This window comes from Otolemur garnettii, unplaced genomic scaffold, assembly GCF_000181295.1.
Source record: "Otolemur garnettii isolate 467f Iridium unplaced genomic scaffold, OtoGar3 scaffold00001, whole genome shotgun sequence".
Classification (NCBI taxonomy): domain Eukaryota; kingdom Metazoa; phylum Chordata; class Mammalia; order Primates; family Galagidae; genus Otolemur; species Otolemur garnettii.
Window position 1 is genome coordinate 5,973,291 of NW_003852396.1, and position 22,180 is coordinate 5,995,470.

The following is a 22,180-nucleotide window of genomic DNA, read 5'->3' on the forward strand; positions in this document are numbered from 1 at the left end:
ATGATCAAATTAGGGTAATTGGGGTATCTACTGCCTCAAGCATTTATGAGTTTTTTGTGTTAGGAACATTCCAGTCTAGTTATTTTGAAACATGTAATAAATTATTAACTTTAATTCTCCTTTGTGCTACAAATACTAGACCCTTTTATTGGGTCTTTAGATTATTTTTTTAACTGTTAACCATTCCTCTGGACCCCTGCCATCTCTGCTATCTTTCTCAGCCTGAGGTGGCCTCCCCCATGTGGCCTCCCCATGTGGCCTCCCCCATGTGGCCTTCCCCATGTGGCTTCCCTGTGTGGCCTTCCCCATGTGGCTTCCCTGTGTGGCCTCCCCCATGTGGCCTCCCCCGTGTGGCCTCCCCGTGTGGTCTTCCCCATGTGGCCTCCCCCGTGTGGCCTCCCCATGTGGCCTCCCCCATGTGGCCTCCCCCGTGTGGCCTCCCCGTGTGGTCTTCCCCGTGTGGCCTCCCCCGTGTGGCCTCCCCAGCCGCCCATGGTTGCTGCCCCTGTAGCAGCAACTCTTCCTTTCTGTTCTCTGTTTCCATGAGATCAATTTTTTTAGCAGCACACATGACACTTGTCTTTTTGTGTCTGGCTTATTTCACTTAACACAGTGTCCTGCAGTTCCAGCTATGTTTTTGTAAATGGCAGGTTTTCCTTCTTTTTATGGCTGAATAATATTCCACTATGTATAGTACCACATTTGCCGATTGGCGGGCAATTAGGCTGCTTCTAAGGCTTGGCTGTGGTGAGCAGTGCTGCAGAACCATGGGAATGCGGTGTTTCTTCCCATCTACTGACCTCCTTTCGTTTGGATCCGTGCCCCGTAGTTGGACTGCAGGGCCATGTGGTTCTTATGTTTAGTTCTGGAGGAGCCTCTGTGTTGTTCTCTACGTAGCTGTGCTGATTTACACTCCTCCCAACAGCGGCCAGGTTCCCTTTCTCCACATCCTCGCCAGCCCTGGTTATTGCCTCTTTCTGATAAAAGCCATTTTAAGTGGGGGGAGGGGTGTTCTCTGATGATTAGTGGCGCTGAGCATTTTTTTCACACAACTGTTGGCATTTGTATCCTTTCTTTGGGGAAATGTCAAGTCATATTTGCTAACCGTTTTTAACAGTCAGATTATGTTTTTTCTTGAGTTCTTTGATCTCCTCATATATTCTGGTTATTAACCGTGTGCCACTGGGCAGCTTGTAAATGCAATCTCCCGTTCTGTGGGGGTCTCTTCACTTTGTTGATTGTTTCCTTGCTGTGCAGAAGCTTTTGAGCTTAAGGAAACCCCATTCATCTCCTTTGCTCTGGTTGCCTGTGTTTTGCTCCAGCCAGTGTCCTGGGTGTTTCCTCACTGTTTTCATCTAACAGTTCCTTAGCTTCAGGTCTTAGATTTAAGGTTTTAATCTATTTCAACCTGATCTTGGTATATAGGAAGAGACAGGGGTCTAATTCTTTTTTCTTCTACATCTGAATACTCATTTTTCCCCAGCACCATTTATTACAGGAAGGATTTTTTATTCATTGTGATCTGATAATATTTTGTTCTAGAGTTCTTTCTAGGTGTTACACACCACTGAAATCCTTATGGGTACTCAGTATTTTATTCTAAACCAAAAAGCTTTTAAATGACTGAGCAAAATTACTTTGTACATGATCTTCAGATCTCCCACGTTCAGTCACTACTTGGTAGACAGCCTGCCTGTCTGATGGTCCTGTGCTTGGCTTGCCTGTTCTCAGAGTGCTGGACATTGATTTCAAACCATCTACAAGAATGAACCCTTTAATAACTTGAGGGTTACATGGGGTGAAGGAAGCACAGTGTTTTGTGCAGTCTCCTGACGTTGGTATCCTTTGCTGTTAAGATACCTGTCTGGCTCACTCTGGAGTGATTCTGAAGTCCATTGGGATACTGACCTTCCCAGGCAGATTTCTCTCTCTCTATTATTAGTGGATACCACTCACTCTCCTGGGCTACGTAAGTCAAGGCCATTCTCAGCCAGTGTCTCTCGGTTGCCTGGGGCCAGATCCGGTCCCCTCGATGTCCCTTTGTTCTGCATCTTCTGTCCATCTCCACTGCTTTGGCCCAGGCCAGACCCTTGCCATGGGCTCACAGCGGCTCCCGCCCTGCCTGCAGGCTTGCCATCCTCCACCTGTCCTCGGTTGTGCTCCCAGCAGAGCCTTCTCCTGTGGTTCTTCCCCAGCAGTGACGGCCCCTTCACAGGGCCTGACGTTGGAGGCTCTCACCCTCCCTATTTTTATTCACATCCTCTCTTTTGATATTTTCTTCTTTCCTCGAGAACATTTCCATCTTGCTTTTCTCAGAATCCACCTGCATCGTTTTCACAGCTTTATTGGGTTATAGTTGTTATATAATAAATTGCATGTATTTAAAATCCACCACTTATCAAACTGCTGAATGCCCCTGTGGGACCGTCACCGCAGTGGACCTGAAGGACATAGAGGTTGCCAAAAAATGTACCCACAGTCTGAGAAAGGAAAGCACTGTGCTCGGTACACTCCAGTCACGTCTGACGGCAGCAGTCACGAGAGGTGCTCAACCTGACTTGGAGTCATCTTCTGTTATCAGCATATATTATGAACAATTGAGTGCTGTTTTTTCCTTTCCTAAAATGTGTATACTTTTGGGGGGGGTAGCTTCTGTATTTAATTACCTTGTAAAGTTTTCTCTTGCCCGTTTATAAACAATTTAAAAAGAAAAATGAATGGCTTTATATTCGTTTGGAATTAGAGTACAGCCACCATAGCTGACCACCTCCCCTCAATTACCTCGTCCTTGACCTAATTACCTAATTTTCATAGACCAGACATGCACCACGGACAGCAGCCCTAGTTCCTTATGTTGACCATGTCTGTATGTCAGCCAGGTCGTTCAGTCTCTTGAGGTGCTACTGTCGTTGTCTTCTTCTTCCTTCTTTCTTCTTTCTTCTTCTTCTTTCCTCCTTTCTTTTCTTTTCTTTTCTTTTCTTTTCTTTTCTTTTCTTTTCTTTTCTTTTCTTTCTGTCTGTCTTTCTTTCTCCTCCTCCTCCTCTTTTTCTTCTTTTTTTACTGTATCTTTTTCTAGGAGGGACAAATATTCAAAGCCCTTTCCAACTTGGACACTTTGAAATCATTTGCAAGAAGAAAATCTAACTAGTTCGCTAAGATGTATCGATTATCTACTTGCTGTCACTGAATGAATAAGCTCTGCAATGGATAGAAAATGATAAAGAATTTGGCTTCAGGGTTGTTATTCTTTAGTTAAAGACCTAGGACAAACTCATACAATGAATAGTCAGTGGTTCATAGAGAGTATCAGAGCTGTAAATTTTGTGATAAATGGAGATAGATCTGCTGGGTGGGGGCAGATCATTGCTGTTTGGACACAGAGCTCCACTGTACCTGGGTGTGTGGTGTTTATGTTATCTACCTCTAGGCGAGCATTAAATCACATTCTGGTAGACTTGAATGTAACCAGAAAGAGCATGGGTTCCAGAGTCAGACAGAGCTATCTTAGAATTCTGTGTCTGTTCTCTGACTGTGTGAAAGAGCTTATTTTCTTTCCATTTATGAAAGAAGGATGTTTATACCTGTGTCATAAAGACCTTGCAAGAATTAGAGACATTGTATGGAAAGTGTCTCTGTTATCAATGCGGGCATTAAAAATGACCATGTCATTATTTTTACCACTATTATTGCTTTTCCTGTGAGCCCTTACTATTCTGAGCAATTTACATTTATCTCATTTAGTTGTTAAAACAACTCAAGAATATCAACAGGGCTCCGGTCACATGCCCTGTTGGACAGTGTTGCCCTCTGTGACCTGCGGGCTCAGTCTTCTTTCCAATACGTGAAGTGCTCTTTATGTCTAACTTAAAAGAGTCATAGACAAAACATTGGCGCTTAGTAGGTGTTCAGTGACTCTTAATTCCTTTCCCATTCTGCAAATATTCATCTCAGCAACCTTAGATGATTACTTGGTAAGATAATTAAACTTTTTTATTTTGCAGCTTTAGAGATGTAATAAATTTTCTTTTTCTGGATACTTTTGGGAACTTAACAATTGCTTGTCTAAGAACATCTGCTCTGGCCTAGAGCCAGTCAACCTTAAAGAAAGCAGCGTGTGTGTGCCGCAGACTGAAGATTAGATAGAAGAGGTTCTGAACTTGAGGTGGAGGCAGGGAAAAAAATCTTTGGTTTAAAATATCATCAGAGCATTGCAAAAGTGGTACTTTAAATTAATAGCTAATATCACTTTCTAAGTCGCTACATAAGTAGTAAAGTCTCTACAGAGGAGAATTTCTATCCAGCCACTTTCTCCTAATCAGCTCTACGCCTTCAAAGTATTTTATATCACATGTAACAGAATTATCAACAAGTATTGAAGTATCAGAGTGAGAAATGCTCCGCATATGGGGTTGAAGTTAATTGCAAGAATCTTTTGTGATTTCAAAGCATAGAGATACACCCCATAATTTTAAAATCTGAAGTGATCTAAGTGTTAAACTCGACACCAATGGCACTATTATTAAAGAAAAAGAAATTTAAATGGCTCATGAAACACTTTTCTCAAGAGGTACTTTTTAACGTTTTGGTTTCTTGCTTTTAAATATATACCTCTGAAATAAAGCCAGCAATAACACGTGGATAATTGTTGCTAAAAGAGTCGGGGTGTTAGACAGGGTGGGTCCCTGGATGGGGAAGCTATGCGGAAAACCAGCTCCATTTGTAAGCCACTCGGTCCACTGTAACATTTGGGTGCAGGATACCTGGGTTCCCCTTCGTCATGGAAATGCTGAACTAACAACACCTTCTACTCCCCGGGAAAGCAGCAGCCTCAGTTGCTTAGGAGAAGAAATCACTGGCTGATAACGCAGGGTGCTGTGGGAAAGGGTTGCACAGTGTGCAAGGGGAGAAGAGAGGTGATGGGGTACGTACACATTTCTCTTAATATAAACAGTGGAAATTACCCTCATTTTAGGGTGTAATTTGAATTTCCTTTTCTCCGATTAGTGGTAAGAGGAAAGAACTCTAAAGTCAGTAAAATCTTACTGCAAGATGAGCGATTCATTCCCATGTCAAATATTTATGGAGTGACAGCCCTATGTCCAGTTCTGTTTCTAAGTATTAAGAACATATATTCTTGTCAGCTGGACACCGTATTTCTGCTCTCATAGACACTTGGAGTTTCATGGCAGAGGCACATAATAAATGGGATAAATTAGTAAAGTTTATCTTAGACAGTGATAATTGCTAAAAAGAATTAAAAGCAAGAAAAAGATAAAAAGAATTAAGGGAGGGTGTGTAGACATCAGAAATCTTCCTAAGAAAGGTTGTATTATGAAGATGACATGTAGGGAAAAGCCTGAGCAGGTTCGGGACAGGTCATGCAGACACCTGAGGGGAAAACAGGCATTGGGGTAGGGGTTGGGGGTGGGGGCAGCAAGTGCAAATGGCCTGGGGTGGAACTGGCTCCAGTGTGTTCACGGATCAGAAGGGGCCAGCCAGTGTGGCCAGAGCCGAGTGTACAGGGTGGAAAGCAGTGGGCATGAGATGAGGAAAAGAATGACAGGTAACTCCTATGGTGCCTTGTGGATAAAAGGCTTTCTCATGGTTATCCAGAGTAAGATAGGACACCACTAGGCTGTTTTAAACAAAGGAGTAAAATGACTTCACAGAGTTTTTAGCTGGATATATTTTGAGAGTAGAAAATATAAGGAAAAGTAAGGAAACCACGTTTAATAACTCAGCCTATTCTTTCTACCTCTGTGGTGTTCCAGTGTGCCACTTTAGCAGATAAGTTCAGATCTGAAGTAACTCACGCACTTACAAAGTTGGTGTCAGAGCTGCATGGAAAGCCCGGTGTTTGGTTCCAGGACACCGTCCTATCCCACTGCCCCTCTACACTGGCTTCTCACTCACAGTCAATGCCACAACCTAGCAGCAGCATAGAGATACTCACTGGTGTGTAAAAGCCTTGGAAAACGTGCAGACTTGGGCGGTACCTTTGGCTCAGTGAGTAAGGGCGCTGGCCCCATATACCAAGGATGGTGGGTTCAAACCCGGCCCTAGCCAAACTGCAACAAAAAAAAAGAAAGAAAATGTGCAGACTTTGATACAAATCCTTTATTAACAGAATCTACAATGCTTTTGTTTTCTTACATTAGGACCGCTTGGCTTCACATGGATTAAACATTATTGTACGTACGATAAGGGAAGTAAAACATTTACAATGAGTGTTTCGGAAATGAAATCCAGCGGGAAAATGGTGAGTTAGTGTTTCTGTTGGCTTCTTTAAAACTAAGCCTGTTACGTAAGGAATGGAATTAAAGCAAAAAAATCACATGTGCTTGCTTTTCTAATAACACGTCCGTTTTTAAAAATTAAAAAGTCCCCGTGCATTCTTTCATGCTTGCATCTTTCCTCTAACTTGGCCATGGAATGTTTATAAGCAGTTGGGTTCAAGGCAGAGATCCTCTGATAGATAACTGAGGTGTCATCTCTCGGCCCCGGCAGCACAGTCATTGGTCTGTGCTGGCGGTTGGGTTGGCTAGCAGCCCGGTAAGGGACTATCAGTGGCAGCCAGGCCAGGGATCCTGTGTCTTTCCCACAGGTTGCCTCTGGGGGGGCTCCGTCCTTCCTGCTCTGAACTGGGTCCAGTTTACCAAAATGCTGGCTGACAAGGTTTCTCCAAAGAAGCCAGTCAGTGTTCATTTACCCCCAAAAGTAAATTGGTTGCTGAATGACTTGCATGATTAGTGATCGGTATAGAACATGGTGCACTTTATTTGCGGGAATGCACAGAGAACTTTATTCTATGTGATATATAATCGTTGTGTGACATAAGATATGAATACAGCAAACAATTGGACTTATGAATTAGATAATTAGGCTGTGATCTAAGAATCCTAGAGTGGGGCATTAATCCTAAAGATAATTTAGTCCAACCCTATTGTAACAGATCAGGAAATAAGGTTTGTAAAAAGTAAGTGCCTTATCCAACTAATTTGTGGTGTAGATCACAGCAGAGGCAAATGTTGATCTAACTTAAACACATACTCAAATATGTCAGCTGAAACTTATTGTACTTGGGCATTCATCAGAGTCTAATAATTCAAATGGAAAGACATAAAATAGAGGAGAAAATACCAGAGAAAAAGAACCTTAGATTATTGCCATCATGGGGAGTTATTAATTGCCACAATCACACCTCCTTTCTACTTTATTCAATAGATATTACCAGAAATTCAGCTTATGCAGTGGTGAGTTAATAACGTAAATAGACCAAACCAAAGTTCTGTTAATGAATCTATTCTATTGCAAATGTCCATTGCAACTAAAGATAGAATTAACCAGAAGTTGGGTAAGCTTTCCCATTAAAATAGATCGGCATCTCAGTTACAGAAGAAAATTGCTATGAATTTGGCCTACGTTGGATCTTGTGCAGAGAGTTTCATTTTTAGTACCAGGGTAGCAGTTTGGGTACCAGCAAAGCAATCATATCATATACAGGGTAACGATAGCATTATAGCATGTGTGCTTCATTATTTTGGTAGTTCTCTTACAACTTTGAGCTAACTGTACAAAGCTGGTGATACAAAGATAGGCACATGACACTGATCTCTTAGCGATCTAGGGAAGTCTGACTCAGGACAACAGTGTTGCTGTCCTAAGGAAGTGTGCACTGTAGTGTAATTTAATATAAGTAAATATGTTGGAAAGTATTAGACGAGCATGTCACAGAATTCTTTTAAATAAAATATTTATATACCATTAATTAATGAATAGGATTAATGAATGGTTTGTTGTATTGTAATTAAGCAGTTATCATTAGGAATAAAAAAAGGACAGGGTCTGATTATGACCCTTGTACATAACCTGTACTCTAAGTTAAACATTTTACCTGCGGCAACTTCATCAGGTGTTTGAGAAACCTCAGTTCATCCCGTCAGCACACTGATTATAATGGGCACTCTCCTTGTTTCAGAATGGCCTTGTAACTAGCTCACCGGAAATGTTCAAATTGAAATCGTGTATCCGACGGAAGACGGATTCAATTGACAAACGATTCTGCTTTGACATAGAAGTGGTTGAAAGGTTTGAGCTTTCCTTTTCACTTTGTACATTTTTAATAAGTGAAACTTTCTGGTTTTTTCTGTGTTTAGGTATAAACATGAAGGAGACACAAGTGTGTATTTTCCAGTCTTTTTCTCACATACGTATTCAGTAATACTTTCTAAAAAAGCAAATCAGACAGAAAATGCTAGCAGAAGGAACATCACTCAAAAGGAATCTGGAAAATCACTATACAGGACGGTGTTAGGGGAAAGCGCGGATAGTGGCCTCGAGGTCCTCTGCACATGGGAGTGATCCCACAGCATTTTCATGGCCTCTGAAACCTGGTGGCCTTGTGTCCAAGAAATACGTAGACACAGGTGGGAATATTGTAAACTTTTAGCCACCTAAATTAAATGCCTCGAGGAGGCCTGCTGTGTGCAGAGCACTACTCAGGCTATTGGGAGAGAGAAAAGGGCCGTGCATCTACGTTTATAATCCAGTGAGTTACTTAGCTGTACTTTTTTGTTGCATCTGTATAAGTAGAACAGAAAGAAAATATGGGAGACTGTGCTTCTTGATCTCTGCCCTGGGGTCTACGATCTATTTTTCTTCTCCACATTGCTACCACCCTGTTCTAAATACTCGAGCTTATTATGTATGTGTTTACACGTCTGTACTGTGTATATTCAGCCACTGTAGCTTAGAGTAAAGACGTCCCTGGGAGATATTGCAGGTTGGGTTCCAGACCACTGCAATAATGTGAGGCACGTGAATTTTTTCTTTTTTTTTTGCAACAGAGTCTCACTCTGTCGCCCTAGGTAGTGTCATGGTGTCATGGCTCACAGCAACCTCAAATTCTTGGGCTCAAGCAGTCCTCTGGCCTCAGCCTCCTGAGTAGCTGGGACTACAGGCACCCACCACAGTACCCAGCTAGGTTTTCTGTTTTTAGTAGAGATGGGGTCTTGTTCTTGCTCAGGTGGTCTGGAACTCCCAGCTCAAGTAGTCTACCTTTCTCAGCCTCCCAGAGTGCTAGGAGTACAGGTGTGAGCCACCATCCCTGACTGAGTCACATGAATTTTTTTGATTTCTGAATGTATAAACATAAAGTTATATTTACTGTATGTTGGAGTGTACACGAGCATTATGTCTAAAAAACAATGCATATACCTTAATTTACAAAAGACTTTTAAAACTGCCAATGGTCATCTGAGTCTTCAAGTAGTAATCTTTTTGCCAGTAAGGAGTTCTGCCTTGATGTCAGTGGTGGTTCACTGATCAGGGGAGTGGTTGATGAAGGTCGGGGTGGCTGTACCAGCTTCTCAAAGTAAGACGACAGTGGCTTACAGCATTGATTAACTCTTTGTTTCAATGAAGATTTCTCTGGTCCTGAGGTGATGTTTTGATAGCACTGTACCCAGAGCAGAATGTCTTTCAAAATTGGAGTCAGTTCTATCAAACTCTGCCCTGGCTTTCTCAATGAAGTTTGTGGAATATCCTAAATGCTTTTTGTCATTTTAGCAGTGCTCACAGCATCTTCACTGGGAGCAGGTTTCATCTCAAGAAGCCACTTTCTTTGCTCATCCATAAGAAGCATCTGCTCGTTTAAGTTTTACCACAAGATTGTGGCAGTCCAGTCACACCGTCTGTCGCATCTTCACTTCCAGTTCCAGCTTCTTTGTTTTTCCAGCACGTCTGTAACAGTTTCCACCACTAAAGCCCTGAAGTCCTCCAATTGCCCCTGAGGACAGGAATAAACTCTAAACTCTGGTTAAAGTCGGTGTTCTGACCTCCTCCCTTGCCTCATGAATGTTCTTGATGGCGTCAAGAACAGGGACTCCTTTCCTTAAGATTTTAATGTACTTTGCCCAGATCCATCAGAGGAGTGACTTTCTATAGCAGCTATGGCCTTACAAAATGTACTTCTGAAATTATAAAGTTTGGAATTCAGAATTACCCTCTGATCCGCGGGCTGCAGAATGGACATTGTGTTAGCAGCGTGGAAACAACATTAATTTCCTTGTACTTCTCCATTACAGCTCCTGGGTGACTAGGTCCATTGCTTAAAAAAAGATTTTAGAAGAAATCTTTTTTTCTGAGCAACAGGTTTCAACACTGGCCTCAAAATATTCAGTAAACCGTACCATAAACAGAAGTGCTGTCATCCAGGCTGTGCTGTTCCATTTACAGGGCTCAGGTGGAATAGAGTTTGGGTTTCTTAAGGGCCCTCGATTTTTGGAATGATAAATACACATTGGGTTCAACTTAAAGCCACCAGCAGGCAACTCTTGTTCAGAGGGTCAGCCTGTCCTGGGAAGCTTTGAAGCCAGCTGTTGATTTCTTTTTCTAGCTGTGGACACCCTGGATGATACGCACTATAAGGCTGTTTTGTCCACATTGAAAATCTGTGGTTTAGTGTAGCCATCTTCATCAGTAATCTTAGCTAGAACTTCTGGATTAACTTTCTGTAGCTTCTACATTGGAACTTGCTGCTGCAACTTGCCTTTTTATGTTATGAGAATGTCTTCCTTCTTTAAACCTCACGGACCAATTTCTGCCAGGTTCAGAATTCTGGAGCCTGCTCCCCTCTCACCCTCGTAGGATTATGGAGAGATAGTGCCTTGCTCTGAATCAGGCTTTGGGTTCAGGGAATGTTGTGGCTCGTTTGACCATTTATCCAGACCACTAGAGCTGTCCCCATATCAACAAGAAGGCTGTTTTGCTTTCTTATCATTTGTGTTCACTGGAGTAGCTTTTTAATTTCCTGTAAGAATGAATGAATTTGCCTTTACATTCGCGACTTGGCTGTTTGATGTCAGAGCCTGGCTTTGGCCTTGTTTTGGCTTTGAGGTCAGAGCCTGGCTTTGACCTTGTTTTGGCTTTTCACACGCCTTTTTTCCTAAGCTTAATCATTTCCAGTTTTTTATTTAAAGTGAGAAACATGTGACTCTTCCTTTTGTTTGAACACATAGAGGTCATTGTAGGGTTATTAATTGGCTTAATTTTAATATTATGTGTCTCAGGAAATAGGGAGACCCAAGGAGGGGGAGAGAGGTGGGGAGCTGTCAGAACACACCCAGTGTTTATCAGTTAGATTTGCTGTCTTACATGGACGTGGTGACTGGCACCCCCAACAATTACAATAGTAACCTCAGTGGTCACTGGTCACAGATCATATGACAGAGATAGGAATGAAAAGTGTGAAATTCTGTGACACATTATCAAAATGTGACACAGACACAGGAAATGAGTACATGCTATTAGAAAAATGGCACCAGCAAGCTTGCCCAACTCAGGGTTGTCAGAAACCATGATTTCTTAAAAACATAGTGTCTGTAAAGTGCGATAAAATAAAAAGGCACAGCCCAGGGTGTACCTGCATCTAGTAGGACCAAGGCCCTGTCTTTAACTGCTCCTTTAAAATTTGTTAATTTGTGTTAGCTATTTTTACCCTGGGTTCTTACCGTTTTTAAGATCTACTTGTTAAGTTGCCTTTTCTTTCCCAAAAATACCCTTTGGGATTTTGACTCTCATTGCATTAAAGTTATTAATTAATTGATTCAGAGTTGACCTAGTTTTGAAGATTTTACTTTTTTTTTTTTTTTTTTTAGGTTTACTTTTGGGTACCTTCCTTCAATCAAGATTTTGAATAGGATTCTTTTTATGAATAGGACTTAGTTTTCCTAAGTGCTTGAGACTGCTGTACAGGGAGGCTAGTAGATTATTTTATCTCAATTTCATATCTAGCCTCCTTGGTGAACTTTTTAGTAGTTTTAACTGTTTCTCATGTAGAGAGTTCTGGAGTTTTTCATGTAGACAGACACCGACATGTTAATCCTTTCTTCTGTCTATTCCAATACCTTCGAGTTGTAGAACCTTGTGGTCGACACGTGTTGTGAAACTGTGCTTTGGTTTCCTCGTGTGTAAATCAGTAGTAAGTGCCCATCTCGGAGGATCGTTGTGGGGATTAAATAAGATAATGAAGGAAACATACTGACGAGGCAGGCAGGCTGACGCCTAGTAAGCTGCCGGGACGGAGTTTTGTTTGCTGGTGTCGTTACGCTGGCTTAAGTTCCCCAACATCAGCATCTTGACCTTTTTGTACATTTTCCCCCATCATTCTAATGATCCGTGTTCTTATTTACAGAAGAGGCAGAGGCCATTGTCAGGTTACGTCATCCCAGGTTTTTAATCACATAGTATTTATAATGAGCATTTCTCTTAATATCGTCTGTCACAGATCATTCTAGTTCCCTATAACTAAGTTAATTCCTGTTTTTCTAATATTTTATATTTTTTCTTTCTTATTTTGGTTTCCTTTTTCTCTCCCTCCATCTACTGCTTCTTTCTTTTTTGAAGTACAACTTCAAGTAACTATTTCAGAATGACTGCATGGGAGACAATTGTTTTTAAATGAATTAATTTTAATAGTATGATCATGGTACAGAGAAACACTTTGGCTTGAGTGTCTTTTTAATTATTAAGTAATTATGGTATCACTTTCCACATTGCTACATACTCATTGTAATTGTTTTTAGTGAGTGATTAGATTGTACATCAGGGTCAGAGACTTAATCATTCTTATATTGTGGAATTTTTAGATGGCTTTGAATTTTTGTGAATGCAGCTTTGTTATCTGTTCAGTCACTTCAGGGGAAATAGCTTGAAATTAGCTTCTTTAGACAGTATTACATCTAAAACATTTAATCATTTTACTACTACAATCATTAGGTTTAAAAACAATTTTGTATGGCTGGGCACGGTGGCTCACACCTGTAATCTTAGCACACTGGGAGGCAGAGGCAGGAGGATCACTGAGCTCAGGGTGTAAGACCAGTCTGAGCAAGAGCAAGACCCTGTTTCTACTAAAGATAGAAAACTTGGCCAGCTGCGGTGATGGAGCCCTGTGGTCCCAGCTGCTCAGGAGGCTGAGGCAGGAGGATCTTCTGAGCTCAGGAGTTTGAGGTTGCAGTGAGCTATGATGATGCCACTGCCCTCTGGCTGAGGTGACAGAGCAAGACTCTGTCTCAAAAGAAAAAAAGAAAAAATTGCATCTGTCTAGTGATTTTCTGAAAAGTAACTATAGATTGATCTTTTTCATTTTTAATTCTCAGATTTTTCCTCTTTTTATTTCTTTTTGTTCTCTTTTAACTTTAATCTTCAAATTCTACCTTTAAGAATTTAAAAAGTAGTAAATGTATAAAGACATGGTAGGAATGCACTTACTATATGAAGTATTTGTTTTTAACAGACATGGGATCATCACACTACAGGCCTTCTCAGAAGCTAATAGGAAACTTTGGCTTGAAGCCATGGATGGGAAGGAGCCGGTAAGAGCATGACACTTTCTGTAACTTGACTTTGATTGTTCTGATAATTAGAAAGTAGGTCTGAAATCTCTTTCACATTTTTATAAAATTTTTGGGTTTTTTGTTTAATTAAAAACATTAAAACAGCAAAGAAAAGGAATAGCACTCACACTGCTTTCCTAGTGCTCTGTCACTCATGGCACAGAACACCAACTTTCTGATTTAGTTTTCAGGGAAACTTCCAGGGCTGATATATAACTCTAAAGTTACTTCTGAAAAAATTAGTTACAAAAATTTGTCGACATTCATTTTGGTTATTTTATGGCGCTAATAACTATTGCTTGCCCAGTCTTTGTGAGCAGGGCCTGTGTCCGGCATTTGGATCAGAGTGATGAGCTGGATCTAGAATGAGAGAGAGCTGACACTCTAGCTGTGGCCAAGTCTTGCTTTGTTGCCCAATGTAGAGTCTCGTGGCATCACAGCCCACAGCAACCTCAAACTCTTGGGCTCAGGCCATCTCCTTGCCTAGGCCTCCCAAGTAGCTGGGACTACAGGAGCCTGCCACAATGCCTGGTTATTTTTTAGAGATGGGGTCTTGCTCTTGCTCAGGCCGGTCTCAAACTCCTGAGCTAAGACAATCTACCCATCTCTCTGCATCCCAGAGTGCTGGGATTACAGGCGTGAGCCACCACCCCCCACCAAAGTGGAGGCCATTTTCAGAAAATATAATTTGATTAAATTGCCTGTGGTTTGACATTTTCCCCTTCATATGTATTCCCATTTTTTTCTAATAGTTACTTTGATATTAATACGATAATTTACTTAGAAATATTTAGGAACCCTAGGCAGCGAGGGAAAAACCAAAAAAAAAAAAAAAAAGGATGGTTATTCATTACTGTGAGTGTCCTAATGAACACTGTTACTAAGGCCCCATCTAGGCACACAAGAGCCATCCTTAGATGGCAAAAGAGAACCTGTGAACAGTCTTGAGCAGAGTATGTGTATAACGACAGTGCAGTACAGAAACGTGTGCGGCCTCCGGAGCCTTGGGCCCCTGACCCTCTGTTACCAGGCTACAAAAACATAAGCACAGAAATTGTTATTAAACATTTAGAAAATTGTGTAGCCATTTGAAGAAGTCATTTTAAGTCTGTTAAGTTCAATAAAAAATTGGGGCTTTGCATTTGTTCTTTATTGTTTTCTATTTCAGTTTTATTATAGTTTATAGAAATGTTAATCAATGATAGATTTGGAACAACAACAAAAAAAGGCTTGGCTTTTCACTAGAAAAAGTTGAAAAGTCCTGACCTAGAGCAAATTTAGGGGATGGTTTGTTTGCCTAGCAACATACAAGTCAGGGTTGTGCAAGTGGAGAACACAACACTTAGCAGATAATTTGAGGAAGGAGTAACCAGATGAAATCCATCCTGAGATGCCTCCTGAAGACGGCGGGGCTGGCTGTGCCACAGAAGGGGACCAGCTGACAGGGCGGGCAGAGGGCGCTGTGGGCACGGCGGTCACAGGACGTCAGGTCTAGACGCCCCTTTGCTGTTTGGCAGTGTGCAAACATCACCTTGACTGATCTTCTGTGCTGGGTCATTAACTTCAAGTAACTGACTGACATCTTTTGTTTTTTTTAGATTTATACCCTACCTGCCATTATTAGCAAGAAAGAAGAAAGTAAGTCATTTTAAGAATTGTTTAAAGTTTTATCCTGTGGTTGTTTTTATTACAAAAGTCTTATGTGATCTTAAGGACTAACTCTGGGGAAATAGTACTAACACCATTGATCTGATGAATGCTGCAAATTTGAAGTCATCAAAGAACTTTCTCAGGTTAAAACCATAGACTACTGGTATAACAGTTGCCAAAATTATTCTTAGCTTTTTGGTGTTTATTTTCTTGTTTCTGTGCCCTGTCTTATCCCTCAGAGAGATTTGAGGTGGTTGATTGTTCAGTAACTTATGACGGGGAGAGCAAGATTTGAGGTAGTCGATAGTTTAGTAACTTAGGACGGGGAGAGCGTCTCTTTATTATTTTCCCTGCTCCCATTTTCTCAGAATACAAGACTGAACATGGGAACATTGTTCACTGGTGTCAGGAGATAGTGACCAAGAGTGTGAAGTAGAAAGGCCTTGCATTACACACGGTGGATGTAGGAGAACATGTTTTTACTGCACTATACTAAATTATTGGTATCAAACTATTCTTTGTAGGCATTTTCCATGTTTCTGTCCTGTTCTGCGTCCTCTTACTCACCATCCTCCTTCACGCCGGCTCTCACTACTGAGTGCATTTCCCTAAGAGCTTTGCATCATCATTTTATTTGACATTTAAAATTAGTTTGTATGTTTTTCTAGGTTTAGTGTATAACTTTGGGAACAATTTCAAGTTCTATTTAACCCAATTTATTTTGTCTCATGCTCTCTCTGTATTAAGGAATCAAGGAAAGTGAGTAGTATAAAACCATGTATTACCCACTTTTATTTAATCAGAGAAACATTAGCCAACTGGTAAAAATTTTGTAATTACTGAATGCTTATTATAAACAATTAACAAAAAAAATGTTATATAATTTGCATTTGAGTGGAATTGTTTGAAATGCGTTTTCCGACATTAGGTTCCTTGTTCACATTTTTAAAACCGACTTAGTAACCTTGGCACTTAAAACCTTGCTATTAAAGTACAAGTTAGAAAGGAGTAAAATTAAAAACCAGGAAAGCACTCATCTGACAATCAAAAAATATTGAGTGTATGAAAAGCCTACCGTTTTAACTAATTAAACGTTTCCTAGTGATTAATTTCAGAAATTATCAAAAGAGTGCATGGCTTAAAGTATCTTTCAATAATAATTAAAATAACTTTAAATGCTTCAGTTACATTTTAAAAATAATAAGGTAATTTTAAAATATTCCAGTTTTTACTCTCAAATTTCTTTATTAGAATCAAGGAAAGTGAGTAGTATAAAATCATGTATTACCCACTTTTATTTAATCAGAGAAACATTAACCAACTGGTAAAAATTTTGTGAGTACTAAATGTTTATTATAAACAATTACCAAAAAAGTAATCTGTTATATAATTTGCATTTGAGTGGAGTTGTTTGAAATGTGTTTTCCAACATTGGGTTCCTTGTTCATATCCAGTAAAAAGATAGTCCTTTCAAATTCACATTAGTACCTGAGGACAAATCCTTCTTAGAAGACAACTGTACTTGCATACTATACTGAGTAAGACCGAATGACAGCGTGGTCAAGTCTGTCAGAATAGATTGATGCTTAATTAATGTGCCCCAGAATTAATTAATATGCATATGGGATGATGGATTTGCTTCTCTAGGAAGAGTAGAATTGCTCTTCTGGAAATCAGGCATACTGAGTTATTAGCCACCTGGAAGCTCCCTCTGCCACCAGTTGCAATTGTAGGATGATTCGTATTTCAGAGGAATAACTGTCTCCGTGCCCGTGTCTGTATCACTTCTCACGTTTTCGTGGCATGGTGTGTCCATCCGAGCTTCGGGGCAGGACCCATCTTTCCTGCGTGGTGCTCTGTTCCGCCTTCCCTGAGATGAAGCTCCACCCACATTAGCTCTCATTCTCACCCCTGGGCTTTATTACTCCTGGGGAGGTTTTTGCTCACAGAAAAAAACAGTGCAGTTATGTTTGCTTTATTATTCAGTGCTCAAAGTTATAAATTTTGAGTTTTAGTTCTATATTTACTATTTCTTTTATTTTAATATTAAGCCAAATTTTAACTTTAAGGCTGTTTTTAATCACTATACAGATCTCATTTATTTATAAATATACTGATTTTTTAAAAGTCATTTTTAATTCTTTATTTTCATAAATTTGACAGAATTCTTCCATTATACATTTAGTCAATCAAGTTTCTTTAGAAATACCAACTTACAATGACAAAACTAATAAATTCCATTCTCTTAAGGTCTAATAAGAAAAGTTTGTAAAAGGCAAAAGACTTATATAATCTGAAGAGAAACCAGAGTATAATAAAAAGACAAATTTATGATCCTAAGAAATATAATCTTCAACACTTACCAACCTTTATAATTAGGTAAATCAGTTTATAATTGCCAAGATTAAGTATTATATGATACATATTCAGATTAAGTACTGTACACATTCTAAATATGTACATGTTTGCATAGTGATTTCAAAAGGTCCTACTACTTTTGGAAACTCAGTTTATCAAGAAATTACACTTGTGTTTAGTTGTTTCACACATGAGGGATTCAACCTTACTCATCAAACAGAATCATCAGTCTACTGAAAAGTCAGAACATGTCCTGTGATCCCAATAAAAGAAACTCTAACAGGAACCGCACTGAATGTATCGTCCAGAACCAAGCATCTGGCGCTGGGGGTGGATGTTACCGGACCGCCAACTCGCATGAGGAGGCGCATTCCTCTAGCCAAAGGCAGTGAGGTGCCTTTCCCTGAAGTGACCTGCCACTCAGACTGCCGGAGGAATCACCTAGTCCTCATAGTTTATTTTATTTTTTGCATGAAATTCAGAGTAACCTAGTGCATCAAGGCCTAAAATGTATTAACGGGATTCTCACTGTCTGGCTTAGGCTGTAATTTTTCTCCTTTCTCTTTTATTAGGCGTCTTATCCACTTTCTCATCGTACAATTGACTCACAGTACGGATTTGAAAGGGCTGAAATATTCCATTGTCAAGCTCAGGGTTCAGCCGGCTGAAGAGCAAGGTCCTGCTTTCTCCTAAGTGACACGTCTAGGATTTTGTTTCAGTTAAAATTCTATCCCAGTGATTGTGAAGTTCTCGAGCCTCGTAAGTCTAGAATCATATGTGGCTCGTTTTGTTATGTTTAGAGCAGTGTGTGGCTTCCTTTTCCAGTCCCCGTAGGGTTTTTAAATAGATCGTTCTGTTGTTGAGATCCTGTAACTCTTTCTGTTTGGCATTTGACTCTTTTCCAAAAGCGGCATGGCCTCAGTTTGAGGGCTCACCTTCTTCCATGCTGCAGCGTGTCTGAGACCAGGACCAGCCGGCTTCATTTGCAGCTTGAGGAGCACTTGGCTGCCGCCTCTCTAACTCAGATGGAGTCTGTTCATCCTAAAATACTCTTGTTTGCCTTTGGCAACTCTGTGTTGCATGATTTCCTTTTGAACCACTGAAGATAATGAAGTTTAGGATGCTAAGAACTCAGGAAAATATTTGTTTCAAATGCCAGTCATTAGGAGTAATCATAGTGTCTGTGCTTTCACTGAAAACTCTGAGTAAGAACCATCTAGAGTCCTAAAATCAGGCCATAATGTAACAGAGTGTCTGCCACGGAGAAAAGAGTAAAGCCATGCGGTGACGGTGGGGCAATAAGCCTGTCCTGCAAGAGGCTTTCTACTGTGTGATTAATCTTAATTTACCATTTTTAGAATATAGATGCTGCAAATGAGACTTGTGTCATTCAACAGAGCAGGAAAACTTGAATCATCTTTATGAAAAAGCATCAAATAAAAAAAACAAAATTAATGGTTATAGGAGATGGGATCCACAAATACTTTTCTGGTTGTAAAATATGCCATAGTATCTTTTTCTTGAGATTTTAAGACCCTGGGAATTAATTCATTTTGATGATACTAATGTCTACAGTTGGCACTAAACAGATGCTGTCCCATCAACCTTAGAACAAGTCCTCAAACACACACCATTCATATGATGAGAACTGCACTGGGCCTCAGGCTGTGCCACTGGGCACGTTTTGTTAAGAAGCTGACCAATAAAGTCTTCCTGATTTTACCATTTAAACTCATCTTTCAAGGGAAGAAATTACCTTTCTTGACATTTTTTTCCCGTCCTAGGACCTCTGTGTTGGAAGGAGGAGGCAGTTAACATCTGCCCAGGTTTTCTCTGGTGTTTCCTATTGCATCCCTGGGCCTTGCTGCCACTCAGACATGACTGTTCTGTGATGGCTTTTCAGCCAGTTCAGCCCTGGGTCTGGAGAAAGTGAGAATTGTGAAAGAGACGGTCCTTAGACCTCATTCTCTCATGCAGACAGCATTCCATTGTGTACCTCCTGTCTTCCAGATATTGTGAATAAGAAAAGGGAAGTCCTTTCCCTTGATGTTTCTGCTGATAAAGTCCCTGTTTCTCTGTGTAATAGCCAAGTCACCTAGCATTCAGTCCTTCCATACAGAATTGAAAGCCTTGGAACAGAAGCTAAATTTGGAGTCTCCCAACAGCTCCAAGTTCCTGCCGCTCCGTGTTCCGGTGGCTTTGCCCACATGCACCGGTGATCTCGTGTCTTCTCCTTAGCAGTGAACAGAAAAAGGGAGCTTCCTGTTCCTCTCCTGCTGCCAGTCACAATGTCCTTGAGCTTCATACCATTTAGGCAGTTTAGTTCTGGAAGTTCTTAGGTGTCCCTAGGTTACAGCCTCTCCTATCACACACTGCCCCAGACCTTTGGGCAATTACACTTTTGTTTCCAGGACAGAGACCCAGAGTAGAGGATCATAGTTTAAGTATTCTTCATGCACAGAGCAGATTGAAAGAACAATTTGGGCCCGTGCTGCAAAGAGTTAACTGCTCATCCTTTAGAGAGAAGAGAGAAGGTCCAGGAGTCTCATTTCTTTTTTCTATTTATTTCAACTCACATGCAGTACATTTGTTATCTGTGACGTGGGACCTTTTAATCTGAAGCGGCAAGTTGGAAAAGTGAGTTGGAAATTAAAGGCATGTGTGGCTTTGTTGTGTCAGCCCTGAGACTGTACTGTAAAGCCAAATAGATGCCATCTGTAAGGACCTGCTAGGATTTGAATTAGTAGGAAACGAAGGTACAAGGACTTTTGCTTTGTTAGCTCTGTGGAAAACTATTCTTTTCTTTTCCTCATGGCTGTTTGAATTCTGTTGAAATTAATAGCTTTTGCGCTGCTGAACTACCTTGTAAAAACTATTTAGGCTTTAATAAAAGGTTTAGCCCTGAAGAGTTTCCAGTGGGAAAAAATACTGTTTAGACTTAACTTTTTGATCGCTTCTCGGCCTCTTGGCTAAGATGAAATGTAGGCTTAACTTTTGATTTAACATACTCAGTCCATTACATTAGTAAGCCCCCACCTCCTCCCACCCCTCAAGGGCAAGTGTTACTAATCTTACAGAATTTTAATTCCTGGCAATTCAATGGTAGGTGTATTCTGAATATCCCTTGATCCTCCCTAAAACGGGGAGACGCAGGGCTGAGGGAGGGGCAGGACTGGGGAATGGGTTCACGAAAGTAGCCGGTGCTAGTGGATAAACTTCAACCCTATAGAAGCCATCAGAGAAGGCACTTCGGCAAGCCTGATGCAGACAGTGCCCAGCGAGCCCTCCATCGGTCAGCACTGCTCGGCTGCCCGCCCTGGGCGAGGCATCAGCCCGGATTCAGCTCCGTGTTTCTGCTGCGTAGGGTGCGTGTCCTCTCTACTGTCCCGGCGTGAGCACCTCGTCCTCCACTGAGGGAGAATTGTGATAAATTATCAGCCCTTTCTAACAGTGTGACTGGACTGAGTAATAACCCTTCCTTTGACATTTCATTCGAACTCTAAGGAGTAGCCACTTTTTCCTTTTTTAGGTTACAAAGTACCTATTTTAGTTGAATTCTCATTGGGCCTGACATAGTAAGTGTAGTAACCGCTTCATGGCTGTGGAAAATTGTTGTTTCCCACACAGAGTGTGTTTGCCGTTGACCTCCTTCAGAAATGGCGCTGCTGGTGACTGCAGTTTACATCAAGTCATTGGGAGACGGACAGTTTAAGCTGCCTGTCCCCCCCTCGGCCTGGTGTTGGACGCTGTGCTCTGGAACAGCACTTTGCAAAGCCCCAGCCTGTGCCTGTGCGTGGGGGTCAGTCAGAGCTTACTCTTTGCTGCTTTCCTTGTGCAAATTGACAAGTCGGTAGTCAAAAGGGATAAATTCCAGTTAAGGGAGAAAACGGTAATTGTGTGGGTCTGGGTTGATTGTACTGCGTCCTTTTTGCCCCAGTGAATGGTGTGAATTAATCACAGTTAAATCAGAACTGGCCAGGTTATGCCATGGTAACAGATGAGCTTCGAATCTCAGAGCCTGAGGGCAGTAAAGTCTCATTTCTTGTTGGTAGTGCCTGCTCATCTGAGTCAGCAGGGCCTCTCTGACACAGGTTTTCACTCTGGAACTGAAGCGGATGGAGTACCTTCTGCCTACATCATTGCTGACCTTATGCCAGGGGAGCAAAAGGGAGGGACAAGCCTCTGAGTGTCTTCTGGGTAAAGAGACGTGACAATTTCATTCATATTTAATTAGTTGGTACGTGTCCCCTGACTAAGCCTGGCTTCAAGGGTGCTGAGGAAAAGAAAGTCTTCTTGCAGGGAGAGAGACCCATGGGTGACACCGTCTGCCACCATCTGTTCCGTTCCAGTGGGAGGATACAGTTATGCGTCATGATTTACTAAAGTGAAATGAGCGCATAGGGATGTTTGTTAATATCCAGCTTGTTCTTTTTAGCGGCCAGCTGAAGTCATAGGCGCAGCCTGGTTCATACCTGGTCTATATCTGTTTGAAGCAACAGATCATTGTCTCAGCCCCCAGTATTTTTAAAATAAGTGATACAGCATGACTTTCTGAAAAATAACACTATGGCTGACAGTCCATTGAGCCCCAGTGATTTGAGCCAGGCACAAAGAACGCTGTGTTCATGTAACTTACATTTATAGATATTCACATTCCCTGCCAGTCCATAATGATGGTGATGATATTCAACACCCTGTGGCACTTAGAAAATACAGGAAAATACTAGGTGTTACACTATTCTAGGAGCTTTGTGAATATTAATTTATTTCATCTT

At 41.1% G+C, this 22,180-nt stretch overlaps 1 protein-coding gene across 1 annotated transcript in view; it reads left to right on the plus strand.

The window, feature by feature from the left end:
• Window positions 1-22,180, plus strand: part of ARHGAP42 (Rho GTPase activating protein 42) — a 325,063-nt gene that overhangs the window by 270,448 nt on the left and 32,435 nt on the right. Inside the window, exons 9-12 of the mRNA XM_003780781.3 lie at window positions 6,159-6,259; window positions 7,979-8,088; window positions 13,298-13,376; window positions 14,996-15,035. Coding sequence (XP_003780829.1) covers window positions 6,159-6,259; window positions 7,979-8,088; window positions 13,298-13,376; window positions 14,996-15,035 — 330 coding nt within the window. The remainder of the gene's footprint in view (window positions 1-6,158; window positions 6,260-7,978; window positions 8,089-13,297; window positions 13,377-14,995; window positions 15,036-22,180) is intronic.